Below are 20,615 nucleotides of genomic sequence, written 5' to 3'. Positions count from 1 at the left end.
AAGAAAAGATGTAACAGTAACGCTGGGATTCTTGGGTTCACAGGAATGGGGGACATATCTGAGGAAATCCCCAAAGCAGGAATAATATCCTTTAAAAATGAGTCCCATTTTGAATCTCCCCTTTCTCTCCTCTTGTAATACTAGGGCTGTCACCTCTCCTCGGTGGGGGTCAGTGATGCGGGTGAGGCGGAGGTCACTCTGCTGCCAATTGGGGTTGACACTGTAGCCCTGGAGCTGCCACAATTCAAAAGAAGCGTGGAAGGCCTTGGAGTGAATCTTGACGGTGATAGAATTGACGATGATGAACATCCCTTCCACCACCTTCTCAGCAAAGCCATACTCACTACAACAAATGAGGCAGACCAATGTTCAGAATCAGGTAAGACATGGTACACACTCTTTATAGTGGAAGACATCAGACAAGATTATTAACACTATCTCTCTTTGGGTACTAGGAATCGTGGGTGACTTCTTTATTTCTCTCTTCCTATTTCTACTTAAATTTTTTTAATTTTGAAAATTTTTTGTACTCTTTTTAATTGGATTTTTTGAAGAATGAAATGAAAGAAAAAAAGTTGACCTGGAAATAATCCCCCTTCTGTTAGAAAGAATAAATTGAAAAATATATTTTTAGGAATGCCTGGGTGGCTCAAGAGTTGGGCATCAGCCTTCAGCTCACGGGATCCCAGATCGAGTCCCGCATCAGGCTCCCTGCAGGAAGCCTGCTTCTCCCTCTGCCTAGGTCTCTGCTTCTCTGTGTGACTCTCATGAATAAATAAATAAATCTTAAAATATACACACATATAAATATATCTCCTCCATTATATTCAAAAAATATAAATATATATGTATTTTTAAAGATTTATTTATTTATTTGAGAGAGTGAGTGGGAGGGAAAGGGAGAGGGAGAGAGAATATGAAGCAAGACTCTGCTGAGCACAGAGCCTGACTCAGGGCTCCATCCCACAACCGTGAGATCGTGACCTAGCCCAAACCAAGAGTTAGTCACTTAACCGACTGAGCCACCCAAGCATGCTGAAAAATATTCATACAGTCCACAAACTACCTAAATGTGAATGTTGTGTGAGAGGAAAGGAAATGCTAGGTCTCTATAAAATCTTCAAAGACACAAGCATACTCTGCAAAGGTAGTAGAAAGAGGAAAGAACTACAGCTAGGTGAGCAAGAGGTCAAGAACAATCCCAACTAGACCCTGTCTAGTTGACCCTGTCAAATATATCCCAAAGATTATAGCTATACTTCCACAGTGAGAGGTCAGAAATGGTGAGGAGAAGAATGAAGGCCATGTTAAAATCCTTCTGAATGTAGAAAACACAGACATTCCTGACATGTAAATGAAATCAGTTCTCATTACAAGAGAAAAAGAAGGTATGGAAATTATAAACTGGAAAAATACATATATTTGCAATTTATATCACAAAGGACTAACATCTCAAATGTATGAAGAGTTTTAGGAAACTGAAAAGAAAGAGACCTACAGGCCAATAAAAATGGGATAAAATATGGACAGTTCACAGAGAAGTGCAAATGATATTAAATATAAAAATGTTGGGATCCCTGGGTGGCTCAGCTGTTTGGTCCCTGCCTTCGGCCCAGGGCGTGATCCTGGAGTCCCAGGATCGAGTCCCACATTGGGCTCCCTGCATGAAGCCTGCTTCTCCCTCTGCCTCTGCCTCTCTCTCTCTCTCTCTTTGTGTCTCTCATGAATAAATAAATAAAATCTTTTAAAATATATATATATATATAAATGTTCTACCTCATTTATAAATCAAAACTAGACTGAGACACACTTAATTTATAATAAAGGTGACAGAGCAGTTGGGAAAACATGGTCTTTCAATAACAGGGCATGGTCAATTTGAAGATGCCGACAGGGAAAAAATAATATTGACTCCTATCTTACACCAAAAAAGAAAAATAATCAGTTTTAAGACTGATTGTATCTAAATGTGAAAGGTCAAACAATAAAACTTTTAGAAGAAAACAAAGGAGAATATCTTCATACCTAGGACAAGAAAAGAGCCCTTAAATAAGATACAAAAAGAGCTAATCCATAAAGAGAAAAAATAGGTATACTGTACTACATTAGAATTAATCATTTCTGGGGATCCCTGGGTGGCGCAGGGGATCCCTGGGTGGCGCAGCGGTTTGGCGCCTGCCTTTGGCCCAGGGCGTGATCCTGGAGACCCGGGATCGAATCCCACATCGGGCTTCTGGTGCATGGAGCCTGCTTCTCCCTCTGCCTATGTCTCTGCCTCTCTCTCTTTCTCTCTCTGTGACTATCATAAATAAATAAAAATTAAAAAAAAAAGAATTAATCATTTCTGTTAAAAAAAACACATTAAGAATGATATTGGTGATCCACATCACTCATCCTCAGTGAAGCAAATGAAAACCACAATGAGATATCGTCTGGCATCTATCAGAATGGCTAGTATCAAAACACCAAGAAACAAGTGTTGGTGAAGATATGGAAAAAAGGGAACTTCTATGCACTGTTGGTGGGAATAGCAATTTGGTGCAGCCACTGTGGAAAATAGTATGGAGGTTCCTCAAAAAACTAAAAATAGAAGTATCATACGATCCAGTAATTCTACTTCTGGATATTTACTTAAGAAAAATGAAAACACTAATTTAAGAACACATCTGCACCCCTATGTTTATGGCAGCATTATTTACAGTAGCCAAGATATGGAAGCAACCCAGGGGTCTATCGACAAATGCATGGATAAATATATGTATGTATATATAAAAATGTATATATGTGTTTATATATAAATGTATATATGTATATATGTATTTATATATAAACACACACATATATATAATGAAATATTACTCAGCTATAAAAAAGAATGAAATCTTGCCATTTGTGATAACATGGTTGAACCTAGAAGGTATTATGTTAAGTAAAACAAGTCAGACAAAGAAAGACAAATACCATTTCACTTAGATTGGAATTTTAAAAAACAAAATAAAACCAAACTCATATATAGAGAACAAACTGGTGGTTGCCAGAGGGAAGGGGTAGGAGAAATGGGCAAAATAGGTGAAGTGATGAAGAGGTACATACTTCAAGTAATAAATCAGGATAAAAAGTACAACATAGGGAATATAGTCAATAATACTGTAATAATATATGGTAGCTACACTTATCATGATGAGCATTACATAATGCGTAGAACTGTCAAATCACTATATTGTACATCTGAAACCAATAAAAACATTGTATATTAACTGTACTTCAATTAAAAAGAAAAAAAGGAAACACCACCAGGGATGAGCAGGTACAGAGAAAAATCCATGTGAGAAAATGCTGATGAGTCAGGTCTACAAGCCAAGGAGAGAGGCCTCAGGACCTGCTGACACCTTGATATTGGATTTCGAGCCCTAGAACTGTGAAAAAATTTTAATTTTAACTATTTTGGTGGCCCTTCTGTGGTATTATGTCATGGAGTTATAGCAAACCAATACAAATGGATACAGAGTTCCAATTTCAGAAGATGAAAAAAGCTCTAGGGATTTGCTGCAGGGTGTGAATACAGTTAACACTACTGAACGGTATGCTTAAAAATGGTTAAGATGGTAAATTTTATATTGTGTTTCTTAGCACAATTTTTAAAAATTGTTAAAAAGACATGAAATAAAGGGGCGCCTGGGTGGTGCAGTTAAGTTTCTGATTCTTGGGCAGCCCCGGTGGTGCAGCGGTTTAGTGCTGCCTGCAGCCCAGGGCGTGATCCTGGAGACTCTGGATCGAGTCCCACATCGGGCTCTCTGTATGATGCCTGCTTCTCCCTCTGTCTCTGTCTCTGCCTCTCTCTCTGTTTCTATGAATAAATAAATAAAATCTTTAAAAAAAAAAAGTTTCTGATTCTTAGTTTCGGTTGGGTGGTGATCTAAGAGATGTGATACTGGGCCCCATGTCAGGCTCTTATGCTCAGTGCAGAGTTGGCTTGAGATTCTCTCCCTCTCTCTCCACTCCTCCCACTTGTTCTCTCTCTCTCTCTCTCTCTCTCTAAAAAAAATAAATAAATAAATCTTTTAAAAAGACATGAAATACAGAGGAGACAATTTACAATAATTATAATAGAGCAATTTAAAAGGGACAACAGGTGGCGCACCTGGGTGGCTCAGTGGGTTAAACATCTGCCCTCGGCTCAAGTCATAAACCCAGGGTCCTGGGATAGAGCCCCATGTCAAGCAACCTGCTCATTGGGGAGTTTGCTTCTTCCCCTCCCTCTGCCCCACCCCATCAATTGTGTGTGCTTTCTCTCTCTCTCTCTCTAATAAATAAATAAAATCTTTTTTTAAAAAAGTAAAAAATAAAATAAAAGGGATAGCAGGTGTGCCTGGCTTGCTCAGTCAGTGGAGCACACAACTCTTAATCTCGGGGATTGTGGGTTTGAGCCCCATGTTGGGTGTGGAGATTACTTAAAAATAATATATTTTTTAAAAATACAATGAAATAAATAAATAATAAAAATAAAAGGGACAGTGGTAATGTATAGTGATGGATGTTGACTAGACTTATCCTGGTGGTCATTTTGCAATATATACAAATATCAAATCATTTTGCTGTACACCTGAAACTAATATCATGTTATATGTCAGTTATACCTCAATAAAAAAGAGAAGACAAAAGGAGCGACTCCAGGATATATAAAGCACTTCTACAAATTAATAAGAAAAAGACAAACCACCCAAAAGATAAATAGGAAAAATACTTATATCAATATTTTATTAAACAAGATATTCAAAATTCCAATAAACCAACCATCAAGAAAATGCAAATTAAAATCACAATGTGGGGCAGCCCAAGTGGCTTAGCGGCTTAGCGCCACCTTCAGTCCAGGGCCAAATCCTGGAGACCTGGGATCAAGTCCCACATCGGGCTCCCTGCATGGGGCCTGCTTCTCCCTCTGCCTATGTCTCTGCCTCTCTCTCTCTCTCTCTCTCTCTCTCTCTGTGACTCTCATGAATAAATAAATAAAATCTTAAAAAAAAATAAAATAAAATCACAATGTGATACAACTACATATCTATCAGATGGCTAAAATAAAAAAATAGACAATACTAAGTGCTAGCAACTGGAACTCTTATGCACTGCTAGTGGGAAAAGTGGCACAAAAACTTTGGAAAACCATCTAGCAGTATCTACTAAAGAACACACGCACAGCCTATGACCCTGCACCTCTTCTATATAAAACAGAAATGTGTACACCAAGAGATATGTACAAGAATATTCATAGTAGCATTATGTTTTCTTACATATGTTTAACTTACATACAGAAAAATTCATTCTTTATGGTGCCCAAGTCAAGGGTTTCAACAGATGCAGAGGCCACCACAGTCATGATAGAGACAGTTCCATATAGCAACAGTATACCTAATATCCAGAAACTAGAAACAAACCACATGTCCATCTACAACAGAACACACTGTGACATGCAACGTAAGAATATACAGTAATGAGGATGAATGAACTACAAATACATGTAACATGGACAACTCTCAGAAACATCACATGAAGCTAAAGTAACTAGACAGAAATGATGACATACTACATGACTACATTTATATAACTTTAAAAATAGAGAAAACTAAGGTACGATGTTTAAAAATCACAATAAATTCCCCTTGAGAGCAGATAGGACTAGAAAGGGCACAGGAGGCTTCTGGGATTCTCAAAGTCAGTAGTCTGCTTATTGATGTGTAAACTTTGTAAAAAATCACTAGGCTAGGGGCACCTGGGTGGCTCAGTCAGTTAAGTATCTGCCTTCAGCTCAGGTCATGATCCCAGAGTCCTGGGATCAAGCCTTGTGTTGGACTCCCTGCTCAGTGGAGAGCCTGCTTCTCTCTCTCCTTCTGCCCTTCCCCCTGCTTATGCTCTCTCACTCTCTCTCAAGTAAATAAAATCTTAAAAAAAAAAAAAAAAAAACAGAATCACTAGGCTATCATATACACTTATGATAAGTGATAAGGCCATTTATTGCTGCACTATTTGTAAAAGCAAACACCCTGAAAATAACTCAAACATCAATAGAGAACTGGCTATGCAAACTATGATGCCTCCCTATAATATTCTGAATATTCTATAAATTCAAAAAGGAGTAGGGGAAGTGCCTGGCTGGCTCTGTCAGTACACCAGGCAACTCTTGATTTCAGGGTCATGAGTTCAAGTCCCATATGTTGGGCGTAGAGCCTACTAAAAAAAAGGGCAGGGGGGATAAGGAACATTGCTGTATATACTTCTATAGAGTGATCACCAGGACATAGTTTTTTTAAAAAAGCAATGTGGAAAGTGTTTATGATATACTACATTTTGTGTAAGAAAAGGGACAACACAAACAAACATGCATACATATACCTTGTATTATAGTTTTAACTTTGGAACTTTAGTTTTGTATCTTACATAGTTAAAAATAATGGGGATCCCTGGGTGGCTCAGCGGTTTAGTGCCTGCCTTTGGCCCAGGGCGTGATCTCGGAGTCCCAGGATTGAGTCCCGTATCGAGCTCCCTGCTGGAGCCTGTTTCTCCCTCTGCCTGCTTCTCCCTCTGCCTGTCTCTCTGCCTCTCTCTCTCTCTCTCTATCTCTATCTCTGTGTGTCTATCATGAATGAATGAATGAATGAATGAATAAATATTTTTTAAAAATAAGTTTTAAGACAATTCAAAAATTTAAAACAAACTGATATAAAAACTCCTAGAAAGGGATCCCTGGGTGGCGCAGCGGTTTGGCGCCTGCCTTTGGCCCAGGGAGCGATCCTGGAGACCCGGGATCGAATCCCACGTTGGGCTCCCGGTGCATGGAGCCTGCTTCTCCCTCTGCCTATGTCTCTGCCTCTCTCTCTCTCTCTCTCTCTCTCTGTGACTATCATAAATAAAAAAAAACAAAAACAAAAACAAAAACAAAAAAAACTTTAAAAAACTCCTAGAAGATAGCATAAGAGAAAACCTAGATGACATTAGGTATAGCAATGACTCTTTAGATTTAACACCAAAAGCACAATCCAGGGAAGAAATAATTGATGAACTGGACTTCATTAAAATTAAAAACTTCCCTGGGTGGCTCAGCGGTTTGGCGCCCGCCTTCAGCCCGGGGTGTGATCCTGGAGTCCCGGGATCGAGTCCCATGTCGGGCTCCCTGCATGAAGCCTGCTTCTCCCTCTGCCTGCGTCCATGCCTCTCTCTCTCTCTCTCTCTCTCTCCTCTTTTTTTCTCTCTCTGTCTCTCATGAATAAATGAATAAAATATTTTAAAAAATTAAAGTTGTGCTCTGCAAAGACAGTGTTAAGAGAATGAAAAGACAAGTCTCAGACTGTGAGAGTATTTTGCAGTATATCTGCAAAAGACACATCTGATAAAAGACCGTTACCCAAAATATAAAAGAACACGTATTCACAATAAGAAAACAAACAACCCAAATAAAAAATTGTACCAAAGGCCTTGAAAGACAACTCACCAAAGTAGATCTACAGATGGCAAATAAGCATATGAAAATATGCTCTACACTATATATAAAGAAATGAAATGAAAATAATGAAATTCCACTACACACCTGTTAGAATGGCCAAAATCTGGAACACTGACAACACCCAATACAGGCAAGGTTGTGGAGCTGCACTGCTGGTGGGAATGCAAAATGGTGTAGCCACTTTGGAAGACAGTTGGGTGGTTTCTTCCAAAACTAAACATACTCTAACCATATGATCCAGCAATCATCATGCTCCTCATATTCACCCAAAAAAGTTGAAAATTTATGTCCACATAAAAACCTGCACATGGATATTTACAACAGCTTTATTCATAACTGCCAGAATATGAAAGTAACCAAGCTGTCCCTCAGTAGGTAAACAGATAAACTGTGGTACATCCAGACAATGGAGTATTTTCAATTCTAAAACGAAATGAGCTATAGAATTGCAAAAGACATGGAGGAATCTTAAATGTATATTATTAAGTGAAAAAAGCCAATCTAAAAAGATGGAATCACACTGTATGGATCCAACTATATGACATTTTGGAAAAGGAAAAATAATGGAGAATGAAAAAAGACCATTGACTTCAGGGGTTGAGGGCAAGGATAGAGATAAATAAAGGAGCACACAGAATTTTTAGGGCAGTGAAATATACTGTGATATCGTAATGGTGGATACGTGTCATTATACATTTGTCCCAATCCAGAGAATGTACAAAACCAAGAGTAAACCTTAACATAATCTATAGACTTTGGGTGACTGTGACGTCAATGTAGGTTTAACCACTGTAACAAACGTACCACACTCTGGGGGGGATGTTAACAATGGAAAAGGCTATGCATGTGTGGGGGGAAAGGGGATATGGGAAATCTGTGTACCTTCCTCTAATTTTATTGTGAGCCTAAAACTGCAAAATTCGTCTTAAAAAAAAAAAAAGAACTACTTTGTAGTCAAATTGGTATCCCAACCGCATAAAAAATGATTTCAAGTGACTTTAAAACACAGCATTTGACCATTCTTCTCTATGAGACATATTATAAGTTTAAAACACACACACACACACACACACACACACACACACAGAAATCTACTGTACAGTAATCTAGTTGTATTGATAGTTATAATACTGGTTTTGATATTTTTTAAACAATTTAAAAAGTAAATCATTTATTACATTATTGTTGTTAGGAACCAAGATTCAGCATATGAACAAAAATACAAACATTAAATCTAAAAAGCTAATTTAAAATTCTCTTTTTTAATTTGAATTGAGAAATATCAGCATATTATCTTTATTCTTCTCTCTCTCTTTTTTTAAAGATTCTATTTATTTATTTATTTGACAGAGAGAGCAAGAGAGCATGAGCAGGGGGAGGGGCAGTGGGAGAGGGAGATGCAGAGTCACCCCTGCAGGGAGCCTGACACAGGACTCAATCCCATGACTCCAGGATCATGACCTGAGCTAAAAGCAGATGCTTACCCAACTGAACCACCCAGGCTCCCCTATTCTTCTCTCTCTTAAAAATAACTTTACTCTAGAACTGAACACTTAAAAGTCCTTATTCAATTACAACTCAATGAATACATTTTGCCCAGATTGTTCTCTCTAAATAGCATTTCTCACTAAAAGGAATCAGGGTTCTTTGGAGTAATGTCAGATTCCAGGTCTGAAGTAAGGATGTATATGAGAAGCCTGAAACATCTTGTTCTGTCTAAAAGAAAAAAGATTATTGGGGTCTTCTCTAAAAGACATAGGAGGTGTCTCCAAAAAGCTCTCATTGGCCAAAGATAAGGACATCTGAATATCAAGACAAATGAGGACTATAGATGTATGAAAGACAACAAATTTTTTTAAAAGTAAATGGAAGAGTAGGATGTTAGAAAATTTAAATGTAAAAAAAAAAAAAAGAAAGAAAATTTAAATGTAAAATCATGTAAAAAGAAAAAATAAATAAATAAATAAAATCATGTAAAAAGAATGTAAAATGCAAAAAGAATGTAAAATAGTAAACCACTCTAGAAAAGTTTGATTGTTTCTTAAAAAACTAAATCTTGGGACGCCTGGGTGGCTCAGTGGTTGAGCATCTGCCTTTGGCTCAGGTTCTGATCCCAGAGTCCCAGGACTGAATCCCACACTGGGCTCCTTGCAGGGAGCCTGCTTCTCCCTCTGCCTGTGTCCCTGCCTCTTTCTGTGTGTCTCTCATGAATAAATAAATAAAATCTTAAAAAAAAAAAAAGTTAAATCTTACCTACCATACCACCTGACCATTCCATTCCTAGGAATTTACCCAAAAGAAAAGCACATGACCACACAAAAACTTGTATATGAATGTTCATAGCAGCATTACTCACAATAGCCAAAAACTGTAAATAAAATGTCCATTAACAAGTGGATAAACAGTGATCTACCTACACAATGGAATATATTAATCAATAATAAAAGGAATGACACTCAGTAACATGGGTGAATCTCAAAGTAATTATGCTGAGTAAAAGAAGTCAGACAAAAACCAGTACATTCTATACGGTTCCATTTATATAAAATTATAGAAATTGTAAACTATAGTCACAGAAAGCCATGTTTGGGGATAGGAGAGGGTGTGAAAGGAAAGAGAAGGAATACAAAGGAGAATAGCAATATGTTTAAGGATTAATGGATATGTTCATTGTCTTCATTATGTTGATGATTTCATGGTGTATATACATATGCCAAAACTTATCAAATTGTATACTTTATATGTGTAGTCTATTTTGTATTGATTATACTTTACTAAAGCTATCCAAAAAAACCACATAAATTCAAAATGATAAGCCTCCTTCATACCCCCCACACACACCCATAAAAAATCTCCTTGGAGATTATTAGGATGTCAATTATAATTCTTACATTTGATAAATAAAAGTAAAAAATTCAGCAATTATCCTAACATTCTCATACAAACTGTACTTCAGGGTAATCAAATAGTTGGTGAAAGAAAGTTTCTTATAAAAAAATCACAGCTGGGGGATCCCTGGGTGGCGCAGCGGTTTGGCGCCTGCCTTTGGTCCAGGGCGCGATCCTGGAGACCCCGGATCGAATCCCACGTCGGGCTCCCGGTGCATGGAGCCTGCTTCTCCCTCTGCCTGTGTCTCTGCCTCTCTCTCTCTCTCTCTCTCTCTCTATGTGACTATCATAAATAAATAAAATTTAAAAAAAAAAAATCACAGCTGGGATGCCTGGGTGGCTCAGCGGTTCAGAGTTTGCCTTTGGCTCAGGTCATGATCCTGGGGTCCAGGAATTGAATCCTGCATCAGGCTCTGCAGGGAGCCTGCTTCTCCCTCTGCCTATGTCTCTGCCTTCTCTCTCTGTCTCCATAAACAAAATTTTTAAAGAAAATAAAAAAATAAAAAATCATAGCTAATAAATGCAATAGAAAGAAAAGAATTATAAAATCCCTGTTTTGCACCCTACAGTGAAATAACAGATCTAGACAAATATCATCAACGGTCCTTACATCATGAGGTGAAAGGCAGATGAGGAACTTATCACAATGTACAAATCAGGCCATCACCATCTGAATCCACTGATTAATCTTAACCAAAGGAACATTTTGTGCCTCCTGATATGTTACCATAGGAAATACATGGTACAATTTCTAAAGTATTCTTACCAAGAAAACAAAAAGCATGCATTGAAATCAAGCCTTTAAATCCTACTACCAGGGATCCCTGGGTGGCGCAGCGGTTTGGCGCCTGCCTTTGGCCCAGGGCGTGATCCTGGAGACCCGGGATCGAATCCCACGTCGGGCTCCTGGTGCATGGAGCCTGCTTCTCCCTCTGCCTATGTCTCTGCCTCTCTTTCTCTCTCTCTCTGTGTGACTATCATAAATAAATAAAAATTTAAAAAAATAAAAATAAAAAATAAATCCTACTACCAGGTTAAATGAGAAACATTTAAAATAAAAAAAAAAAAAAAAAAAAAGAAACATTTAAAATATCACCTTGACACAATCAATTGAAATACAAAATGTGGGAAATTCTTTAGAAAAAACTACCTAGGGATCCCTGGGTGGTGCAGCGGTTTAGCGCCTGCCTTTGTCCCAGGGCGCGATCCTGGAGACCCGGGATCGAATCCCACGTCGGGCTTCTGGTGCGTGGAGCCTGCTTCTCCCTCTGCCTGTGTCTCTGCCTCTCTCTCTCTCTCTGATGTGACTATCATAAATAAATAAAAATTAAAAAATATATATAAAAAAAAAAAAGAAAAAACTACCTAATTTCTACAAAGAATAAATGGTATATTAAAGAGTAAGGGTGGGGGATGGTTTACAATTAAAGAGCTTTGAAAGGCATATCCCCAAATGTAATATATGGAGCTCTTTGGATCCACACTGCACTGGAAAAAATATTTGAGAGACAATTCAGGAAACCTGAATATGAAATAAATATTAACAAATTCCTAGTAATTTTATTGATTGTGATAATAGTATTGTGTTTTTTCTTCCTTTCTTTACAATCCCTGTCTACTAAGACATAGTATCCAGAAGTATTTACAGATGGAATCATGTACTACCTGGGATTTGCTTTCAAATACACACATGTGTATGCACACAAACCCAGTGTTAGGGAAAAGGTGAAAACAGAATGGCAAAATGTTGATAATTGAAGTCAGATCTTGGGTGCATGGTGGTCGATTACACTATTCCCTCTACTTTTAGTGTATGTTGGAAAATTCCTGTAAGGAAAGTTTTTATTTTTCACTGAAAGTTGATATGAACAGTTAACATGTTGGAAATAATAGGGACCTAAGCAACTAACCTCTGTCCTGAAGCAAGAGCAATGGGAGACTGTCCATTCGGGGGCCGAGGCTCCTCACATGTCTTCATTTCCACCTCCACCTTATCCAGACACTGAAATAAAAGCCATAGAGAGCTAAGCAACTCCACAAAACCCCACACAGCACACACTGCATCTATTCATCCCTATGCTCTAATTCCTAGTAGAGTGCTGTGACCACAGTGGGCAAACAATAAATGTTTGTTGAATGAATGAACAAACTGAAATGCAAGGAGAGGCCTCATCTTCCCTCTTCTATGTCCATTAGCAGCAGAACTCCAGGACAAGCACGGGATTAGCTCACAGCAGACACATAAATCCAAGTTACAGAGGTATTACTATCCCTGGGGATCCTAATCTTTGGATAAAGATATGCACTGATCTGTTCTTTTTTTTTTTTTTTTTCCACATTACAGTGTACATTTATTGCATGCTATTTTTCTTTTCTTGAAGGGCTTTCAGCTGATCATCACTCAATAGTCAACATGAAGTAAATTTCTAATTTTTTCTCTGTCAGGATTCCAAAGAAAATCTAAAAGAACCTGGACAGCAAAATTTGTTATAAAAAACAAAGGCAAAACAACCAACTCAGGACTCCTGGGTATTGTGTCTCGGTGCTACTATACATCACAGTAATTTCAGAATAAGCCCAGACAGTGGTCACTCTGTCTCAGAGGGAAGCTCACAAGCAAGACAGCAATCACCACTCCCAAAAGGGCTAACCTATCAGGACTCTTCCCCATCCTTTCTCAGATCTATTAAAACCCCATCCCAGCCATTCCCATTTGATTACTTGCAATCAAGAAAGGTCATTACCAAGCAAATGGGGTGTGTCTTCAACTTTGTCCACTGGATCTGAAAGAGGAAAGCAAGACTCAGGGCTGTGGGAGCTGCCCCTCCAGAAAGCATGCCTGCTGGCCAAGGACAGCAACAGCACTCTGACCCCCATTCTCACCCGGATAGAGGCCCTGTTGCAGTAGACCCGAGTAATGGCTAACCAGGTGGGCAGCTCCAGCACATTCTGCAGAACCTCTTCATCCAGCTCCAGGTTGGTCAGCTGACCCTCTCCTTTCAAGGTGCTCAAATTGATTTTGTCTGGGGAAAGATTCTTGGTGAACCTGAAAAGAGTAAAGATAAGAAGCTATTATTTCCATGGAAATCCACTAAATGGTCATTATAGCCAATAACACTTTTCAATTTGGAAAAAAGAGAAAATTAAAGAAGTGCTGATTAATAACCACACTGTCTCTATGTCAGATAAGATGTTAGGTCAGACATATTATTATTATTATTGTTATTTCCTTCTAGCAACCCTTCCTTTATTCTTAAGTATTCAGGGAAGCCATATCAGCTCACAAATTCAGGTGAGGCATCCTTCAGAAGTATTAAGTCTTAAAAATAATAATTTTTGAAAATGTAAAATTAGTTTTGAAGACTGTATGTCTCTTCCTCCCCTCCCCACAAATTATGATAAGACCCTACCTCCCTGCTTCAATTGGGAATCATGGTAGGGTGAGTCACTGTCAGAGATGAGAATAAGGACCCTTTAATATGCAGGAGAGAGGGGTGCCTGGATGGCTCAGTTGGTGAAGTGTCTGCCTTCAGTTCAGGGCATGATCCCAAGGTTCTGGGATCAAGCCCCATGTTGGACTCTCTGCTCATCGGGGAACCTGCTTCTCCTCCCTCTGCACCCCCCTTATGCCCCCACTTGTGCTCTCTGTTCTCTCTCAAACAAATATTTTTAATAATAATAATAATATGCAGAAGATAAAAGGCTGGGAATCACTAAGACAATTTACTTTTCTTTATAATAAAAACCATTTTTAAGAAAAGAAAGTAACAGGGACTTTTTCAAGTACATTCCTCTAAAAAAAATAAAAGGAACATATTTTGAATGAAACATAAGCACAGCCAATAGTAAGTTATGCCACATATTAGCACTGACATTCTCAAAATGATACTATATAAGCACCATGTATCTAATTTCTACATTGTGCTCTATGCAAAATCTATTTACAGCTCCATATAAAATGTGTCATTTTTCAAGCCTTGAAAAAAAAAAGTATGAGATTGTGTTATATTTCAACCTAACCTTGCCAGTATATAGGGCACTGTGTCTCAAACTATGGTCCTGTGATCACATAAGCAGAATCACTTTGGTGTATGTTTGTATTAACATGCAGATTATTGGACCACACTCCAGAAACGCTGAATCACAATGGGGAAGGGAGTAAGGGATCTGCAATTTTTATTTATTTATTCATTTATTCATTTATTCATTTATTTGGGACCTGCATTTTAAACAAACTCAGGGTGATTCTTCTGTTTTCTCAAGTTTGAAAATGGTTTTAGTTTTCAGTTAACCAGCTAAGGTGATTCAAGGAAGGGAAAATGAGATGGAAAAGAGATGCACAAATCAATTCTTCAAGAGCAGAGAAGTTTTCAACTTCTATTCTTATTATGGCTTGGTGTTTAAGAGCACAGGCTTTAGAGTTAGACTTGGGCTCAAAACCTGGCTCTCTCACTGACTAATTGCTGTGACTCTAGGCAAACTGTAAAGCCAACTTCACAGGACTGCGGGGATTAACAGAGCTAACTAACATATAAATATTTGGCATTTGTTAAGTGCTCAATAAATAAATCATAATCATTATTATTTCTGGATTCCACTGCTCTCTGCCTTTAGACAAGGATTAAATTATTATCTTTTTCAAAAAGGTTTAGGAGGAAAAAAAAAAAAAGGTTTAGGAGGCTTATATTATTATCCTGGGACTCAAGATGTCAAGAGACAACCCCTCAGCTATCTTTCTATCACAACATATGATCCCCTATTCTCAAGTATGCCTATTTCTATCCTTTCCACCCAGGTGTCTACAAATTGATATCTAGACAAGGTTAAAACTAAATTAATTTTCCCCAGAAAGCCTTTCTTTCCATTATATCCCACTCTGGCTCCAATAACAGATTTTCATCTCTTGTCTCTCTAGTACTACTGGGTCACAAGAGAACTGAGGACAGGGAACAAAATTATCAATGAAGGTAGTCAAAATCAAGTGCGTAAAGGCAAGGCCAAACAACTAAAAACAAAGGCCTACAGTTGGTAACCAGCAGAGTTATATGAATGTCATAATCATGTCATCTGGCAAATGACAGCACTGACTGCTTCAGGGTAGTTCTGTGGGGGAGAGAACACTGTGCCCACTCTATTCTGATAGAAACCAGGTGAACTGATCTTGGAAATAAGTGCAACTGTATGAACAGCAACCAGCCAGGATCACAGACTAATCTCAGTGAGGACTGCTCACCAGCATCTTGACATCCTGCTCTTCAACAGCGTTTACACGGAGGAACTAGAAAAGCACAAAACCCAGAAGAACCTGTCTTCCTACCCCAAAGTGTGATGAGGCCCCAGATGAAAAGTGATCATTCATATTTCCAGGTAAGGCACAGAAGAATAACCAAGTAAGAGGATAAATTTCCTTTTATTATATAATTTTGGCTATCAGAATAAAGAATCTCTCTAGAGATTACATGCAGGTTTGCTGGACTATAATGGCTATTCTCTCCAACAGTAATAATGATATATAATTTGCTTTTTCATATATCAATTTACTTTTAGTATTCAACAAAAGGTGGATATCATGTTATTCTCTTCTCAAAAAAGGCAATAAGAATTTCTCAACTGATTTTGACTGGATTTTACAGTAATAACAAAAAACAGGTGAAAAGGTAATCCGGGGCCTGTTGTGGAGGATTGTGGAGGTTTGTTCAAACAAGGAAACCAGATTGGAGATCTGATCTGAAACCACTTTATTTAGCATCTGTGTTCCTGATTATGAATGGCATCACTGATTCCAGGGTTGCTGAAAAGGCTAATGGAAGCTTGCTATTTATTCCATTTCAAGTATGTCACGAAACATTTTTCTAGCCATCTGTTGCTGTTACAGAGCATTGAAACTAAGATGAAATCAAGCTGGAGAAACAGATTTTGATCAGGTTTCATTTCTGCCAGGGGACTGCAATCTGCCAAAGAGACAACAGAGAAAGACTCTCAGACATCTTTGTGAAAATGTACCACAATGTTAGGAAGTGAGAATTCTTAGATTTTTGGATTTGCAGAATTTCAGAGTAGAAGGAATCTTAAATAATCATTTAGTCCAAATCTACAATTTGCAAATGGCCAGAAAGTTAAATGACTTGTCCAGCTAGCCCGTGGAAAACCTGCAACTAAGTAAATGGCAGAAATGAGATCTTACCCAGCATTCATTCAATTCTTCCACTACCCTGTACCCTGTAATTCAGTACTTTTATTGTTAGTAATACAGTCAGTAAGTTGCAATAAGCAGTCTGCTTCAGGCTCCATAGAAATTGAACCCCCACAAAAGCAAAAATGACTGCAAGCACACTTTGCTTCCTTTACTACTTTTTCTCCTAAGGTGATCACAGCTCAGGCCTTGGTTTCTAAACTTTCTACCCAAAGCCATATCAAGTATTTTCACTGCTCAGCCACACCACAGGCATACCTTTTAGCAAAAAAAATAACACATCAAGCTATTGATTTAAACATAGGACCCCCAAATCATCTAAACAAAACATCTCAATCACTAAAGTAGCTATCAGTTTTTCCATTCTGGATGTGATGGAAAGTAAAGTATAAACCTCATTTTGCCTCTTTTCCCAAGATTATTTTGGCCATTCTAGGTCCTTTTCATTTCCACTAAATTGTTTAATCAGGGGATCCCTGGGTGGCGCAGCGGTTTGGCGCCTGCCTTTGGCCCAGGGCGCGATCCTGGAGATCCGGGATCGAATCCCACGTCAGGCTCCCGGTGCATGGAGCCTGCTTCTCCCTCTGCCTGTGTCTCTGCCTCTCTCTCTCTCACTGTGTGCCTATCATGAATAAATAAAAATTAAAAAAAAATTGTTTAATCAGACTGCGACTTTATATGGGGGGGGAAGCACTTGATGAAATTCTGATTAGGATTGAATAGCTCAGTTTGTGGGGAGATCTGACATACTAACAAAACTGAGTCAGCCTATTCTTGAACACAGTATACAATCAAAGTAAGCATATTTATTTGGGTCTTTTTTAACTTCTCTAGGCAATGTTTTATAGTTCTCAGTATACATCTTTTCTTCAATTTATCTGTGTATCTATCTATGTAGTAAAGGAATATTTAAAAGGAAACTTTAAAAACTTTTTCTAAATGTTTAGTGCTAGAAGACAGAAATCAAAGTGATATTTTCATATTGACCTTTTTTTTAAGATTTTATTTTTAAGTAATCTCTACACCCAACATGGGGCTCAAACTTACAACCCTCAGATCAAGAGTCATATGCTCCATTGACTGAGCCAGCCAGCAGGTGCCCCTACATTGACTTCGTATCCTACAAACTTACTAAAAATTCAGTTATTATCTCTAGTGGTTGTTTTGTAGGTTCCTTTGGATTTTCTACGTAAAAAATTTTATCTGTGAAAAGAGTTTTACTTCTTCATTTCCAATCTTTTTGAAACTTGATATAAATTGATCTTGTATGTCGCAACCTTGCTAACATATCAGTTCTAGTAACTTTAAGAAGCCGCAAGATTTCTATATAGACATTCATGTTGTTGTCTGCAACATCTCTGTCAAGCTTCTGTTACCAAGGTTATGATGGACACATGTTAAACAAGATAGGAAGTGTTTCCCTTCTCTATTTCCCTAAGGAATTCGTGTTAAATGAATCTTATTTCTTACTTAAATGGTCTGGTAAGTTATTTTTTTCAAATAATTATGTACATTTCATCTAAGTTGTTCAATTTTTTTTGACAAAAGATATTCATAATATCCCTCAATACCTTTTAACATCTGTAAGATCTATCTATATCCTCTCTTTCATTCCTGGTAGTATTTATGACTTTTTTCTTGATCAGTTTCACTAAAGGTTAATTTTGATATTCAAAAAAAAACCTTTTGTCTTTATTAATTTTCTCTATTTTTGTCCTATTTTTTTTTCCTATTTTCAATTTCAGTGATTTCTACTTTTTCCTTTATTCTACTTACTTGGGTTTATTTTGCTCATCTTTTTCCAACATTCTTTTTTTTTTTTTTTTTTTAAGATTTACTTATTTATTCATGACACAGAAAGAGGCAGAGATATAGGCAGAGGGAGATGCAGGCTCCCTGCAGGGAGCCTAATGTGGGACTCGATCCCGAGACCCTGGGATCATGACCTGAACCAAAGGCCGATGCTCAAACACTGAGCCACCCAGGGATCCCTTTTTCTATCATCTTAAGTTGGAAAGTTCAACCACTGATTTTTAAATTTTTCCCTAATAGAAGTGTTTAAAGCTACTCACTTTACTTCATCCCACAGGTTTTAATATGTTGAATTTTTATTGCCAACTAGCTAGAAATATTTTCTAATTTCTTTTATAATGTTTTTCTTTGATCATCAGTTATTTAGAAATGTTATTTTAAATATTCCAAATTTGGGGGTGCCTGGGTGGCTCAGTCAGTTAAGTGTCTGCCTTCAGCTCAGGTTGTGATCCCTGGGTCCTTGAGCCCCAAGCTGCACTCCCTGTTCAGTGTAGAGCCTGCTTCCCCCTCTCGCTGCCCCTCACTTGTGCTCTCTCTCAAATAGGTAAATAAAAACTTTAAAAATAAATAAATATTCCTAATTTGCAGCCCTTTCCAGTTATCTTATTGGTATTGATTTTTAATTAAATTCCAAACTTCAGTTAGGGAATACACTATGTAACTTCTCAATATTTTGAAATGTGTTGAGACATATTTTATAGTTTAATGTATTGTCTATTTTGGTGAACATTCCCTGTACACTTGAAAAAGAACATATATTTATTCTTCAGTTGTTATGTGCAGTGTTCTATAAATGTCAATTAGGCAAGGCAATGCATGTTATTCAGATCTTCTACATCTTTTTTTAATAAACATTTTTTGTTTTGTCTTAAAGATTTTATTTATTTGAGAGAGAATAAGACAGAGAGCACAAGCAGGGGAGAGGGAAGAGGAGGAGAGAGAAAAGCAGCTTCACCACTGAGCAGAGCCCCACAAGGCTTGATCCTAGGACACTGGGATTATGACCTAAGCCAAAGGCAGATGCCTAAGCAATTGAGCCCCCCAGGCACCCCAGATCTTCTGTATCTTTAGATATTTTTCAAGTTGTTCTATCAACTACCGAGAGAAGAGTATTAAAAACACCCAACTGTAATTGTGGCTTTGCCCTTTTCTGCTTTTAATTGTTTAATTTTGTTTCATGTGTTATTTTTTTAACTGTTCTTTCTTAAAGAATTTATTCATTTTAGAAAGAGAGAGAGAGAGCACATGTGCAAGTGTGAGCAGGGAGTAGGGACAGAGGGAGAGGAGAGAGAATTTTAAGCAGACCCTCTCCATGAGCATAGTGCCGGATGCAGGGCTTGATCTCATGACCCTGAGACCATGACCTGAGCTGAAATCAAGAGTCAGACACTTAAACAACTGAGCCATCTAGGTGCTCCTTGTTTCATATGTATTGAAACTTTTATTAAGCTCATATACATTAATGACTGTGTTTCTAATGAAATGATCCTTTTACTGTGAAATGTTTATCTCTAGTAGTAAACTTTGTCTTGAAGTCTACTTTGTCTGATGATAATATAGCCACTCCAGCATTCTTGTGCTTACTGTTCACATGGTGGTGTACCTTTTTTCATCCTCTCACTTTCAACCTGTTTATCTTTCATCCAGTCTGACAACCTATGCCATTAAATTGGAGTGGTCAATTCACTTACACTTAATGTAATTCTTTTTACTGGCTGGATTTTGGTTTATCATTCATTCTGTTTCATTTGATTTTTTCCCCTCTATTCCTCCTTTGCTGCCTTCTTTTTAGGTTAACCTAATTATTTTTAGCATTTCATCGTAATTATTTTACATACTTTTTAGCTATACATCTTTATACATGTGTGTGAGAGAGACGGAGAGACTGCTCTAGGGATACAATATGCAAACTTAACTTATCACATCTACTCACAGTTAATATTGTAATACTTCACATAAAAATGTAAGAACTTTTGCAACAAAATAGTTCTTTATTTCCCTTCAACTTTTGGACTATAACTGTCATATATATTACAGTAGTCCCCCTTTATCCACAAGGGCTACATCTCAAAACCTCCAGTGGATGCCTGAAATTGCAGGCATGTTGTAATTAATGCCTGAAATATACTAAATCCTATATATACTGGGGTTTTTTTCATACAGAACTATTATAAAGTTTAATTTATAAATTAGGCAAAGAGATTAACAATAATAAAATAGAACAACT

The 20,615-nt window shown here is 37.6% G+C and overlaps 1 protein-coding gene across 5 annotated transcripts in view; it reads right to left on the bottom strand.

Annotated features, from left to right (window-relative positions):
• Nucleotides 1–20,615, bottom strand: part of BLTP3A (bridge-like lipid transfer protein family member 3A) — a 64,280-nt gene that overhangs the window by 28,702 nt on the left and 14,963 nt on the right. For 3 of the 5 annotated variants that reach the window (XM_025418496.3, XM_035697618.2, XM_025418497.3), the window contains exons 2-5: nucleotides 13,267–13,429; nucleotides 13,128–13,166; nucleotides 12,294–12,385; nucleotides 154–343 (exon numbers count right to left, since the gene is read on the bottom strand). In XM_025418496.3, coding sequence (XP_025274281.1) covers nucleotides 154–343; nucleotides 12,294–12,385; nucleotides 13,128–13,166; nucleotides 13,267–13,429 — 484 coding nt within the window. The remainder of the gene's footprint in view (nucleotides 1–153; nucleotides 344–12,293; nucleotides 12,386–13,127; nucleotides 13,167–13,266; nucleotides 13,430–20,615) is intronic. The other 2 variants (XM_035697619.2, XM_049092044.1) reach the window with 2 other exon arrangements.

The sequence above is a fragment of the Canis lupus genome, chromosome 12, assembly GCF_003254725.2.
Source record: "Canis lupus dingo isolate Sandy chromosome 12, ASM325472v2, whole genome shotgun sequence".
In the NCBI taxonomy this organism is placed as follows: domain Eukaryota; kingdom Metazoa; phylum Chordata; class Mammalia; order Carnivora; family Canidae; genus Canis; species Canis lupus.
This window is presented reverse-complemented; position numbering and strand designations above follow the sequence as displayed.